The sequence below is a fragment of the Micropterus salmoides genome, unplaced genomic scaffold, assembly GCF_014851395.1.
Source record: "Micropterus salmoides isolate LMB-PRFRI ecotype aquatic unplaced genomic scaffold, ASM1485139v1 Ms_hic_scaffold_21, whole genome shotgun sequence".
In the NCBI taxonomy this organism is placed as follows: domain Eukaryota; kingdom Metazoa; phylum Chordata; class Actinopteri; order Centrarchiformes; family Centrarchidae; genus Micropterus; species Micropterus salmoides.
In genome coordinates this window covers 12,516,103-12,530,758 of record NW_024041262.1, presented here as the reverse complement: position 1 = coordinate 12,530,758, position 14,656 = coordinate 12,516,103, and the positions used below count along the sequence as shown (strand labels likewise).

At 40.3% G+C, this 14,656-nt stretch overlaps 1 protein-coding gene across 5 annotated transcripts; it reads right to left on the bottom strand.

The window, feature by feature from the left end:
• Positions 1 to 872: 872 nt before the first annotated feature.
• On the bottom strand, positions 873 to 14,323 carry LOC119916552 (pleckstrin homology domain-containing family A member 4-like). 5 transcript variants are annotated; one of them, XM_038736582.1, is made up of 24 exons: positions 14,027 to 14,323; positions 11,225 to 11,294; positions 11,022 to 11,120; positions 10,844 to 10,916; positions 10,635 to 10,735; positions 10,277 to 10,395; positions 9,959 to 10,171; positions 9,559 to 9,850; positions 8,724 to 8,783; positions 8,359 to 8,511; positions 7,834 to 7,893; positions 7,639 to 7,719; positions 7,155 to 7,307; positions 6,871 to 6,969; positions 6,598 to 6,706; positions 5,787 to 5,860; positions 5,280 to 5,384; positions 5,109 to 5,199; positions 4,800 to 4,855; positions 4,159 to 4,287; positions 3,717 to 4,064; positions 3,180 to 3,301; positions 2,891 to 3,000; positions 873 to 2,646 (listed from the first exon to the last, which is right to left on the bottom strand). In XM_038736582.1, exons 1-24 carry the CDS (start codon positions 14,065 to 14,067, stop codon positions 1,394 to 1,396), a joined length of 4,011 nt encoding a protein of 1,336 aa, XP_038592510.1. In that variant the 5' UTR covers positions 14,068 to 14,323; the 3' UTR covers positions 873 to 1,393. The 5 variants fall into 5 exon arrangements, with proteins under 5 accessions (XP_038592510.1, XP_038592511.1, XP_038592512.1 ...); XM_038736583.1 differs by having other exon boundaries at positions 3,747 to 4,064; XM_038736584.1 differs by lacking the exon at positions 14,027 to 14,323 and adding an exon at positions 11,766 to 11,973.
• Between the last annotated feature and the right edge of the window lie 333 nt (positions 14,324 to 14,656).

Sequence of the window (14,656 nt, the reverse complement as noted above, 5' to 3'; positions counted from 1 at the left end):
TCATCAAGCAGTTCCTTATTTGTTGTGTTCCTGCAAAAGAAAGCTAAATCTGTGTGGCGCTCTGTAGGCCCAACTTCAGACCATGAGAAGAATTAAAATAATGTGGATATTAGTAATAATATCAATAATCACTCAAATTTCATTTGCAATATTATGAAAGTAGGTTCCATAAATCAAAGTTTAAGGATAATATTTTCCCAATTCTTCCTCAGGCATAACGTGTGTTTTAGATATGCAGGTTAAAAACAGACACAAGCACTTATTTAAAATGTACTCAGGAATGCCTTTACTGTGTGTAGTCTGGGAGGAAAAGCATACTAATACTATTCAATCATGGCAGGAATGTGTTTAAAGTGAATGTTATTACATCTAATTGCCAACTTGTAGCTTATATCCATATCTGTGGATGCTGTCCTGGATGTAACTACATCAACATAACATGAAATCACCAGCCCACACATACAATGTGATCTCACAAAGACTGTTATTAATATTTATGTTGATATTGATATCACATTTGTAAACAGATAAGCAGGTCTTTCACAGTGTGTGCATGTGCGCATATGTGTGTATGTAGCTCAGTAAACATAAGGTGGTGCTGTCTTTAAGAGAGAGAGAGAGAGAGCCTGGGAAGGGGTGATGTAATGTGTTCTCAGACAATGATGTCATCGACTGAGACATGGCAGGGATTTAAAGTGACAAAGGCATTTTCAGTGGCTCCATGTAATTCTGCATCAGGGCTCCTCAGAGAGCAGCACCCAAGCACCAGGTGAACTTTCATTGTGGAGAAAAAAAAGGATGTATGTAATGAAAGCAAAACATAAATGTGATTTCTTATATATGCACATAAATCATGAGCAGGAGTCTCCATGTTGATATCAGACACACAGCATGTTTATTAATCAGGATATTTGAGATACAAAACACATTTTGTTACACCGACAATAACAAGGGTTATGTTGCCATCCGCAAGCACTCATTTCTGTGTTATGTTAGATGCTTCTTTTGAGAGGATTGAAAGTGTTAACCTGAAATACTGAGCCTGTATTTGACTGCAAGAAGGTATTTGGTGTTTACCATCAACTGCAAAACAACACTACACTATATGTACATAGTTTTTGTTTTCATGAAATATTCCTAAGACCTTCTGTTTAATCTGCATTTCAAACCACATTCTATGAATAATGGAAATGTTCAAGTTATCATTATGATTATTTCTTATATCGTATGTTCCCATTTTACCATTTGTAATCCAAAGTTAGGTCCAAATACCTCCAATCACTTAACGTCCTCCTCCTCAGGCATTTTCTTTTTACCATAAATCACTTAACTATGTTCTTGTCCTTCCAAAGTTCGCTCATTTAAGCTCCTTAAGCTGTCACCGTTATTACCTCTACAAACTTGTCCTTAATACTGTAACTCGTGCCTTCCCGAAAGAGGCACTCCGGATCACACGTCCGCCTTCATACGCAGAGCTGGATGGAGCGATACAGTGGTCGTTGCCTCGTTCTTGGACTGGCTCCTTGTTCACCTCACTCAAACTACTACGTTTCTTCTGCTCTTCAGATCTTTCTTCTCTTGTCTCCACCTTCCTGTCTTCTAACTCTTTCTCTCCACTCTGCTCTTCTCTTGTCTTTGCATACTCATCTTGGGCCTGATCAGAATCAATGTCCTGAACAGGAGCGCCGTGGACGGATTCTCTAACCTTCAACAGGCTTTCTTCTCTTGAGGTGTTTACACATTCTTTTTGAAGGATCTCTGCATAAACACAGGGCTCTTTTGCTGGACTGGCCGAAGTATTGAACGCAGCTTTGTCCTGGGTTTCTAGTGTTGAATCTTGAAGTTTGTCATCAATTGGTAAACTATTCTCATTAACATCTGATGGCAAACGTAGGCTGGAATTCTTGCTGTCTTGCTTAGAGGATCTCCCAACATTATGGGTCGTGTCACCCTGCACAGATTCGGTGATCAGCAGCTCTTCTTCTTCTTCTGGCCTGGATGACATTTGGGCATTTGAATTCCCATCATTCTTTGTTATATCTGTGTCTGAAATACTAATGTCACATGCAATCTTATAGAAGAGTGAATGGTTCTCTTTCATTTTCTCTAAGCTTTCACTCACTGTGGATGACATTTCATTTGAATCAGTCACGTCGTCGGTGCATGCCGGTTGGTTCTCGATGTCTGATACCTCTTCACGGCACAATGAGTCTATGCCAGGGATCTGCAAAGGTATGAACCCCTGCCACTGGTTGGTGGAGAGGAACCACTTGGCTCTCATATTGGAGGATGAAAAATCACTTTCATCATCATCATCATCATCATCATCATCAGCCAAAGGTTCTTCAAGCTTTCGCTGCTCTCCATCCTTGCAACTTGTAAATCCCTTGCCTCCATCTTTCTGGTAGACAGTCATAGATGAGATATGATAGGGTGAAGCCGGACGTTTGATTTTAGTTTTGGCAACCCCTGTTCGTCCACTGTGATCTTTGTGTTGTGTTTTGTTCCCAAGTTTGACTTGGCATTTGGATTTTTTCACATGGCCACCTTCATCTTCATCCTGAGATGTTCCACTAGAACGCTGAAGTTCAGCAGGGCTTCTGATGTTATCCCCAGAGCTTCCATAGCCGTCATAAGATTCATGGTCTGAAAATAGGAACAGATCAAAATATGCCAGTAAGTTAGTGGATGCATAGTGCATCAGCAGCAGATACTTCTATTGCTATAGCATATTTTACTGTAATAGATAACAGCAAGTTAAAGCTTTTTTGAGATTAAAAGTAACTTATTATGCGATTGCAATTTTTTAAATGTAACTGTAGTCTAATTTCAGCAATTTGATCTTAATTACAATGCTTAACTTCTTGATTTTGTGTTGGGAAATACATACCTGATTGCAACCTTTGTTTTCTTGCTGTGTCAGGGGGCACCTGTTGAACTTCCTGCCCCTCCCCACTGATTGGTAGTTGCTTGTGTGTAGTAGCACTCTCTCTGACTGCGCTGATAGATAGATAGATAGATAGATAGATAGATAGATAGATAGATAGATAGATAGATAGATAGATAGATAGATAGATAGATAGATAGATAGATAGATAGATAGATAGATAGATAGATAGATAGATTAGTGAAGACCTTCATATATGTAAAACATATAAAAATGGCAACAAACATCCCACCTTCTTATGACTCTCTCCCGTATTCGTTCCACACGCTGAAGTTTGGCCTCTCGCTGCTCAGGGGTTGGACAGTGGTCAGGGTCCATGTCAGGGGCCAGGAGTGCAGAGGGCCGTTCCTGCACCTGTTCAAGCAGTTTTACATTAGAATGCACACTACACTACACTTTAGGATAGCTATTGTATATCAATGCTATTAATCATCTTTATAATGATATGTAGCAAATGATGTGCAGGAAATAGCATTATTACTGATGCAGTTAATCCTAATGTTGTTTTAAGGGTCGTGGAGATCCCATGCTCTCTTTAACTGCTCTAAAAATAGACTTAGCATTATCTCATCAGCTTGATACTGACTTTTTCTAATTTTACAAGAATAGCTTTTAAACATGATCTTGAAGGGACGACATATTTCAAAGGTTTGCAACAGAAAATGTCACATCACTTTTGTTTGTGCTCTCAGAGACCAAAACTGTAAAACATGGTTAAATACAATTGATTTAATCTGCTCGAAATTGTGATTGGTGATGACAAACGAACATGATTCTCTGTAGATTCGTATCTGCTCACTTCTGACCATGACTCCTTCTTGGGGGACCTCAGTACTCCCTGATGCTGCTCTCTGTTTGTCTTTTTAACGGGCTGATCCTGGTGCATCTCTGCTGAGGACCAGTTTTGAACAGGACTCTCCAGGAACAGACGCCTGGGTGGTTTGTTAAACATTTTTTTACTCTGCTCAGCCAATCTTTGCTGCATCTCAGCAGAGATCTGCTCAGGCAGTGGGTTGTCGAGCTCAGGCGGTGGATCCTCAACAGAAACCCGTCTGGCCACTAGAGAGGACGGCAGTACGGCTGTGACTACTCTTGTCACCCTTAGAGGAAAGGGGGCCTGAGGACATACCAAAATTGATTGGTAAAAATACATAAATTAAATAAATGATATAGTGATTCAGTCAGTTATTTTAATAAATGATTTGGCAGACCTCCTCTTTTGCCTCTGAACTCTGGTTTTGGGCGCCTGGGGCAGATATGGGGGGTTTCTTCCGGTTAGTCAACCTCTCCTGATTCCTCTTCATCCGTTCAATCTGCTCTTCTTCACTCATCTTCATCTTCTAGAAAAGATATAGGCTGTTTAGAATGAGTCATTTGTGAACTATGCACCTCAGCAATATGCATGTAGAAAAGGCAAAGCCAGAATCCATAATTTGCAAAATATCTCAAAAATATTTAAATAATTAAATGACTATTAAGGCTGTCTGTTTGCATCTGTTCGTGCAGAGGTGTATGCGTGAATGGCTGCATGTATGGCTGCTTGCATCTGTATGTTCGCTTATACATATGTATATGTGTGAGCACGTGAGAAAGGGGGGTTGGGTGGCAGAAGGGAGAAGACTGAGCTACTGTACTGAGACATGCAGCCTCTGCCTCCCCCTCTCACCTAGAACAGGCACTGCAACTTGCCCTAATTGCAAGGAGGATGAGAAAATCAAAGAATTGGAATTTGGCTGTGATTGCAATGAGGAAAAATCTGCTTTGACTGCTTCTATATTTGGAGCGTTTTGGATCACATTGCGCACATACAGATTTAATTCACCAGAAAACAGGAAATTATGAAGAATCAAACCTTGCTTGATTGGTTCGTCGGATCTGGTGGGATCCACTTTGAGCCAGACTGAGATTCTAAAGATGAAATGAAAATAAAGGAGGGCAGGAGAGGATGGGTGGGAGAAGAGAGTGACAGGTAGAAAAATAAATTAGAAATATGAGGATGGAGTACAAAACAAAGCCACTGGAACCTGAAAAAAAATCACCTTTGAATAAAACACCTATTAAAGCTGTTTAATGTTTAATGTGTCATAAAACATTAATGTACAGGCCATTGTATTAATATCACTCCCTGTCCTCTATTGATATTGAGTATATCTGTGCCAACCAAATGCATCTTTCTGCGCTTTCACATTAAGGAGGTCAGGCTGGCTGTTTCCTCTTCTCTGTACTGGATCAACAGTGTGGCTGTAGATTCCCTGAAACATAAGTAAAGAAAAATGTTGTAAAAAGTATCAAATTTGATAATATTTGTCATAGATAATGTCTATATTCACACCTCATATGGTGACTCTGTCCAGCCATGGCTCTGATCCCTGCTCTGGTGGATTTCATGTAGCTCCTGGGGTAATGGTGGGCGGACAGGTGGTTCTTGTTCCACATCCTGCATAGATCATTGTCACAAGGGATGTGATAGATGATCTTACCACATCCATACCAGATTGCTAAAGACTGATACTGCATCTCATCAAACATATTTTAGAGATGTCAATCCTTTACATGATAGAAAACGCAACTGGTCATCCCAACAGTAAAACTGTATTTTGGAAAAGTAGCCAGACATCGTGGCAGACTTCAAGGAGGGGAGTAAGTCGTATAAAGCCATCACATTGAAAGTAATTAGATCTGAATGTTTTAGAATTTATGAAAACACCTGGAGGACTCAAAGATCTAGTCAGCAGATGCAAGCAGATGGATTTAACCTTTGCTTCGAGTGGACAACAATCCCATGTTTGTTCATAAGCAGCGAGCAAACTGAGAAAGGGACAATGTACAGGAGTCGTACCATTGGCAGTCCACTTTGCAGTCTCTCTGTGGGTGAGCCAGGGGATCCAGGATGTGGAGCTGACTGCTGGAACGCTGAGTTGGAGACAGAAAAGATCACAGTGTTGACACTGTTCATCCATTGTCAGATTTCATGTGCGTCATCACAACGAACCAGGCAACTTTGAGCATTGGCGGCCTCAAATGGAAGTAACAAGTAACTGCTCGGACCTTAGACTGCAATTCCTTATTGAGTGATGCAGGTGAATGTGATGAAAAGATTCAGACTTTTCTGCATTGAAACATTGGGCATTAGGATAGCAGGACAGAGCATTTGTTTACATATAATATTGCCTGGTGTATCCTGCAGCTTAAATCAGTTCACCATTCACAAATCCAGGAATTAGTGATTCATCCATCCATTCACCCATGAATAGACATAAAATATTCATAAATAATAGTGTTGTGTAATACTGTATAGCTTAATACAAGGCAGTCAATTCAAAACAGAAGATAAATCAAACTATTCACCATGTGCTGCATTATCATAACATCAGGTTTTCTTCAACATAATATTATTAAATGTTGATAATAAACCAAACTCCACAACACTCCCCTGCTGTCTATTCACCTAAAAACAGACATGTACAGTAAAGTTCCTTTTCTGTATTTCTACTGGTTTAGAAATGTATTGACTGATGACACCACCACCACAACAAAATATTGAAGCAAAAACTTACTTTTGTTAACTGTTGCACTCTACAGGCATATTTATACAGTACAAACATCTACACGTGCCATAGATTTTACAGTGAGGGAGAGCTGATGCTTACTATGATGCCTCTGTAGTCCCAGCAGGAAGCGGAAATGGTCCCTGTTGATCTTTAACCCAGCCAGGATGTCCTCCATCATCCAAAGCTCCCTCTGGGCCTGAGACTGCTCCTGATATAAAGAAACAAAGGACTCATGAAATATCTTCCGGCATGAGTCTTTTGGAGAAAGACATTTGGGTGAGATAGAGTGGTTTTGCAATTAGTGCAGCATACATATATAAACCAAGCTTAATATATTAGTGACAAAGTATCCAGTTTGTAGTTGATAAATACCTGTGGCACTCCAAAGTGACAGATGTGCTGAAGATGCGAACGGATAACAGACAGTTCACTCTCCATTCTCTCATATTGACTCCACACCCTCTCCATTTCCTGAATAAAACAATGACATTTGTGAACAATACATTGTGAATAAAAACTCATAATAGGAATATAAAAACATGTAAATCAACAGTAGAATCTAGTCTGTACATGTACAACCCAATACCTACTGTTAAAGGACTAGTCATGCAATGCCATTGTTAGTCTCATTCTGTGCCCCCTGGCTTATTACACACCAATGATACATCACACATTCTGGCCCGGATTGTGACCAGCTCTTCCTGAAGCAAAGCCTTCTGGGTCAGTGCTTCTTCCTGGGCCCTGGGCCCCTGGCTTTTCCATTCTTCCAGCTGCAGTCTGGACACCTCTAACGCACAATGGACGCTCTCCTGCAACAACAAAAAAACCCTCATTATTTTTATTCTTAGAAGTGTCACAATATACTATTTACTATTGCTATTTTACCAAATATCCAGAATACAGTACTAGAAAAGAAGCATTTTAAGGATGCTATGGTTGAGTGCAACTACAACCATTCAAATATGTAAAATTATTTTTTCTGGACTTCAGTTCTCACGGTGTTTGGTTAGTTTGAACTAAATATTGTACAACAAACCATGAGCTTACCTATATATCTAATGCATTAGCTTTCATAAAATACATTTATCGGACATGTCTAGACAGCTTTACATTTTCTAGTCTTATGGGGTAATTACTGACCTTATCCATTTGTAGCTGGGCCAGTTCTACAGACAGAGACTGTAGCAGCTTGTCACACCCACACAGCCTCGTCAACACAGCCTGGAGAGGTAAAATCAAAATCAACTCAGAGAGAAACTTCTAATGAGATGATAAAAAACTGCACTGTACTCTGGTGACTGCAGAGAGCCAAATGGCAACATTGTGAATACTCACATCTGCATCACTTTCGAGAGGCCTCATTGATGGGGTTTCCCTCTGGTCAGGCTTTGGGGCCTGAAACGCAAGTTATCAATTTGTTAAACAATACTTTTTAAAAGTAGTTTTGATATTGCTTCTTCATGTTTACCAGATCAGTGTGATTTTAATGAGACCATTTTGAATATGTTTTTTTTATGAAATCCTTTGATCTCACTAATGTTAATACATATTTAGGGTATGTGGTGTAGGTTAATGCTTCAGTGTTAATGCTTGAATGTTAAGACTGAGCTGTTGTCTTTCAATAGAGCACAGCATGACATACACACAACAGTGTGGGACAATATCACAAGGTCTTTACAAAAACGTAGTAGCTCATACTACTAAGAATTAGAGTCACTCTGTTAAAAGTCTCCACGGTTAGAGACTACACCACACCACAGCACAAACAACATATATACTTGTTTCACACAATAGTGGACAGTTTTATAATTGTACCACACAAGACACCAAGAACACAGAGCGCAGCTCGGACGGCTGTACCATAGCTGGCGGTAGCACACAAACAGATAAATTGCTGCGGTGATGGTGATGATGGTGGTGGTGGTGGTGGTGTGGGGGGTGGGGAGCATGTGCGGCTCTTGATGAGGGGGGCAAAGGGGGCAGTAAGTCTGAATGTGCCCCTGTAGAGTAGCTCTGAAAGAATAGACAGCATGTATATGAAAAAAATAGACAACATAAGGAATTAAACAAAACATACGGTAGTACAGTACTGGGTAAGTAAAATCTACCATTTTTAGTAACTTCAATGATCTTTTTAAGTAGGTTTTACTCACTAACAATCAGATTACTTTACTCTGTAAGAGTGATGTGTTTTGATGTAAATGTATTGTTTGTACTGTAATCACCTTTCCTAAAGGTCTTCTCCCACTCGAGATATGATGGACAGAACCATATGTAGGTGTAGGCTGTAAACAGTGAAAAGGGTAAGGTGTGAATTTTGTTAAAGGGGTACTGAAGAGATTAGTTGAGGGACAGGTTTAAAAAAAAAAAAAAGAAAGGAAAAAGTGATGCAACACTCACCACACCTCACCTTCAGTTTGTAACAAAGGCTGTTTGTTGAAAAATACAAGCCTCATGTCCAACTTTGGTTATTTTTTCAACCTTCCTCAAGGGCCACATAAAATGTTATACAACTGTTTTTACAGGCTGAGCAGTACTCTTTGTAATGAATAAACTTTAAGTGCCCTTTTAAAGGAGAAGCAAATTAGAACATATTTAGCTGAAACCCTAAATTGTCCTTTCTTAATAAATAGAAAAGTTATATTTCCAAAAGAACCTCTTGTAAAGTATATAATGACAACATTTATTTGAAATTAAATATGCTGATGTCGTTTACGAATGTAGACTAATATTAAGAAGTTTATCATTGTTTAATTTTAATAAAATGAACATATTTACTTCAAATTTAGGTTTCTGTGTTTCTCTGTATACATTTAAGCAAGCAAGCTAATAAAAGTACCCTAAATTCTAAGTGTCTTGTTAAATCATCAATCAGAGCTTCTGTGCCCGTCCTTTTCCAGCAGTTAATCTTTTACGTGAAGAGGAAACAAATTATTATTGACTGATCCCCTTAATTATACAATAATAAGAGATTAACAAGATATTAGCTTTTGTACTACATGGTGAACAAAGGCTAATGGAGTATATTTTATGATCAAGATGAACCAAACAATTTCTGACCTTGCTTAGGTTTTGCCATCTTTCTGTGCCTGGAGTGCTGGGAGTGGATCTGAACTCCAGTTTAGGTGAGGCAGGTGCATAGTACAGGGTTTGCGGCACCATGGCCGAGTCATCGTGTGGTCGAATGTCAACCCTTCCCACCGGTGTGTGGGGGCGTGACCCCAGCTGACCTCTTGAGGTCAACGATCCTGTTCCCATAATTTCTGTGTGTGTGTTTTGGCCTGGAAGTGAATCTTCCTCTTGATCTGGACCACAAGCTCTTCTTCTGCTAAAATCAGGAGGACTGGGTGTTCTGTTTAAAGAGAAAACAGAACAGAATGCCAAAGTTGGGACCTTTTTCCCCCTTAAAGTAAACCACTGGTATTTAAATTTGTCCCACACACAGAGACAAATTGACAACCTGCTGTTTCTCTGACGCACGCTTCGCTTCCCCCTGTGCTCTGAGTGCGACGTCCCCATCCTCCCACCGGTGAGATGACTTGGTTCACTCAAAGTCCTGCTGACGTGCCTGTGTTTTTGGGAGGGATCCTCTCCATCAGAAAGGGGTTTAGGGAAGTCCACTGATTCACTGCTGCCTCCTATCTGTGTGAAATCCTGATAACTTGAGCAACGCCTGAAAGGATCAGAGATGCAGCAAAAAAAAGGCAAAGTGCAGTCATGAAAAAATGTTTGATATTCAGTGTTGACCAGCTCATGCCCAGAGTGAATTGTGCTGTACCTGTTCAGGGAGCTGTCTGGCTCCATTGTAGCAGACTGGCTAAGAGCTCGAACCCACCCTAACATATCCTCCTGAGTGTCAGCACTGAAGAAATAAGAGCGCATTCCCTGGTGCACCACCTAGTTTTACATTGACAATGTTAAACTGTTATTCTTCCCCTCATAAAGCATCAATGGTCCTTGGTTTGTTTTCAGGTGTACTATGGCTCAATAGGTGATTAACAACACTTACAATAAAATGTTACCAACGTATTTTTTAAGCCTCTTACATCTTTCACTGTATATATGGATAATTTGACAAGGACTTGAATGGCTGTTAAGATGACCCTTCAATTAAGTGAGTAACCAAGTGATCGTACCTTGAAGGTAAACTTTCTGTTCTTGCATTCTCGCGGTGTGCAGAACAGGATTTTGTAGCTTGGGAGTGGAATACTGCCCAACACAGATTCCTCTCTACTGTCTGGTGCGGGGGGGGGGGGGGGGGGGGGGGGAAGAAGTGACCAAAAGATGAGCCGCATTGTTGCCAAATCAGAGCACATGAGCAGGTTTCGTGCTACGAGCTTTGTACCTTTATAGTAAAACAGACAGTAGTTGGAGAGGACAAACCACCTTCTCTTCCACAGCTTCAAACCAGAGCTATCCTGCAGGAAGGAGGATTAATTAGGGGCTGATTATCTCAGTCACACTTTCTTGTAAATGTAATAATGAATGATGTTATAAATTGTAGGCCATGTTTGGAAAATTACTTTTTTGTTGAGCCATCCTCTGATGACCACAGGACAGTTGGGGTCTCTCTTGGCAGCCTGGCATCTTTTCCCAAATGTTTGAACCCTTCCATCACTATCCTGTTGTCCAAAGAAGGAATGATACATGAGAATGCATTAACAGTGTCACAGTGAGCCGTCCGCACATAAAGGCAAGATAGAAAATGCAAACTTTAAAACCACACCTTCATGACAGGAAAGTAGGAAATGGTGGCCACACTGGATGCTTGGCTTACTCTGTCCTGGTCGTCCATTCTGCAGTGGAGACAAAAACATTCATACAGTACAGTTGAACAGCCAGATAGACACTTGACAAAAAGTAAAAGAAGATGCGTTGATTAGAAGAGCTTTTGTCCAAAATGTCAGAGCTGGATGCAAATGTCACATCTAAAATGTCATATCTGGATCACTCCTTTCTACTGTGTTTGAACCCAAACTAAAGCCCACCCCTAACATGCATTTTAACCTTCTTTTATACAGGTGTGTTTATAAATAACAAAGTGTTCGTTCAAGATTACTTATGGTACACACCCACTAAAGTACACAAAGTAACTAAATAGTGATTGATTTGTGAATGAAGGCTCAAATTTTAACATCAATCCAGTCCTGCACAGTTATAGTTTAACCTCTTAGCAAACACTTCCCTTTACTGAAACTCTACTTAGACATTTGAATGAACTGGTTGCAACTGGTTGCTCTGGGTGAGGCTAAGACACGAGGCCTTACCAATACAATCTGAACCAGAGTCTCTCTCTCTCTCTGTAGAAGCCGTCAGTCCCTCCCATGAGCAGCACCCTGTCTCCTCCAAGCACACATATGCCACATTCCCATATAGTTGAGATTGTTTTCCTGGTCAACTGTTAGCTCTTCTCAGAGACTTGCTCTCCCACTTCCAGCAAAACTCTCCCACAATTCTATTCTGAGCCATAACAGACCGGCGCGCATCCCCACCATGAAACTGACAGGTGACAGCTGCGTCGCTGTGGTAGCAGGGAGGGGCCCGTGACTGTGTGAAAACCAATCTGGCAGCAGGGATGGATTGGTATGAGAGGCTGAGAGAGATTTGGAATGTGTCCCAAACTGTAGAACTACAGCATGGACGGCTGAGGACAGCAAACCAAAATAAAAGCGTGTGGAGTGGGGGAAGTAAAGTGCCATTTTGAAGTCAAATGTGTAGGGAGGGGCGTGGGTTCACTGTGTCATAGGTTTGTGCTTTTCTTCTTTTCTGTCATCTCTCCATGTGACCACAAAGTTTTATCCGCATCGTTGGTTCTGTACCTCAGGTCACACGTTAGCTTGTTTCTTGTACCTGCACCCACATTACAGCCCAGTAATCCTGTTGTAAATTAAACTTTATTATTGTGTGACAATATAATTATGGAAGTTTGTGCCCATTTGATTATTGTAGTCATTTATCGGGCCAATATTTTCTAGATATGCTGTATATATTTGTTTTTGTGTTTTGTAATGTTTTGTGAAGTGCTAAAAATGAAATGCAGTACGTGCATAAAACACTTAGATCTTATTTATGTTGTTAAATGTCTCAAATGACTTTTAATGTAGGTATGCATTTAGAAAAGATAATTATTTCTTGAATTTCAAATTCAATTTTAAATAAAATAAAAAAAACATTTATTTTTTACATACTGCTGTACTAGTGCATAGCTATATAAAGTACTTTATTCCATGTATTATTGTCTATGTATTGTATGTCTATATGTTTACAATTTGTTATTTAAATTAAAGTATGTATTTCTTTATTATTTTATACTGTATACATATACATTATATACTATATATGTGCATATATGTATAAATCTACATATAAATATTTCCCCCCATATATATGCTAAACTACTTTATGTGTGCATGTGCTGTATTTGCAGTTAATTTTAAAAGTGATTGTCAGCTGGTCTAAGTTACATCTGCTGTAGCTGCCTTAGCACCACTTCATTTTACAGCTTATCTAAACTGTGCAGTTATTGTTGACCCTCATGAAACAGCAATACAGATATACTTGTGGATAAAAATTCATGAGAAACATCTCACACTGTGGGCGACCCAGAGGTTCGACATGGTTTAGCTGCCGCGGTCTATGTCAGTATGAACCACAATCCTCTACAAGTGAGACACAGAGTAAAAAAACAATCAAGTCTTTGTAAGAGATGAGAGCAGAGACAAACAACTTTGTAGACACTGGGGGTTACGTGGGTGTTGTGAAATATTTGGAAAATCTCCTTCTTAATCAGCGGGGGGGTCACTAGCTCGGGGAGGAGAAAACTTAAAATGCTAAAGAGGGATGGAGGGGAGGACAAATGGTGGGTCTGTGTACCACACAGAGTGCGCTTTGTGGTGCCCAAGGACTCTGGAGCATCATGTGAAGCTGGACGCAGAGCATGTTGAATACATCGGCCCAGGAAATATCCTCCCTCTCCATCAACAAAAACATTTGCATGTCTCCTACATACTCATGACTTTGAATGTCAACAAAATCATCACTATACGTTTGACCTCGATAAGTAAGGTAGTGACGTAAGGCACTGCCACAGCTACTTATTTAACTGCCTGACAAGATTGCATAATGAGAATGCTGGATTATTGTACACATCATATTTCATATGGCTTTAGACAGTAAAGTTGGACAATAGGAGGCATACAAGTCGCTGGGTGGCCTTGGTAGCAGGCAAATGCCAAGATGTCACAGCTTAGCAAAGCTGAGAAAAAGTCCCCTAGTGAGCCTGTAATATTTCAGTCACAGATAATACTTCACATCTGCTTTACAATACTGTAACTTTAGTCTTTTGTTCAATGTACAACAACCTGGAAAATTACTGGAAACATACCAAACAAATGCAGATTAAAAAATGAAATGAAAGAAATTATGAAATACGTTCAAAAATCTTTCTGTAACAATATTTGTAACTGTTCAAATACTACTCATAATTACATGACACATAAATCGTATTAAAGATGCCATATTGCTGTACCTGACTAATTGCGCCCGCCTTCTGGCTGCTTCAAGCTCCATCACTTGGCACTCTTCCTCATAGCATCTCCTCAGGCTTGGCTGCCCTCTTCCTGGCTACCACAAGCTCCTGTTGCCAGTCATAACACTCTCCTGCTAAACTCCTCTTCTCTCCTCTTACGTGTGAATCTCCCTCTCTGTTTCGCACTCCTTCCCTCTGTTCTGACTTGTAGCAGTGGTGATTGTCCGGTGATCTACCTACGCTGGCTGATAACACTCAGTCTGCTTTTCTGTTCTCTAACAGTGCACTCTCTGTGAGTCCCTTCTCCCCCCGCTTCTTTTTCTTCTTCTTCTCCTTCTTCTTCAGTGTCCCTCCCTCTCACCCTGCCCTTGACAGCCTCTCTGTCTTTTGCTGAGTGTGGGTTTGTGACTAAGGAATTTACAAAAACCCCCCCAGCTGGTCTCCCATTCTTCTTTCTCTGCCCTTTGCATTGTTTGAATTTCATTTCTCAGCTATTTGGATCTAGCTTCATGACGATTAAAGATTTGGATGCCAGTCGTGAATTATCACCCCTTGATAAAGGCCTAACCATTCAGAGTATGAAGGGTTCACTGAACGCAATGGCTTAAAGGTTTGTTTTCGCAAACTTAT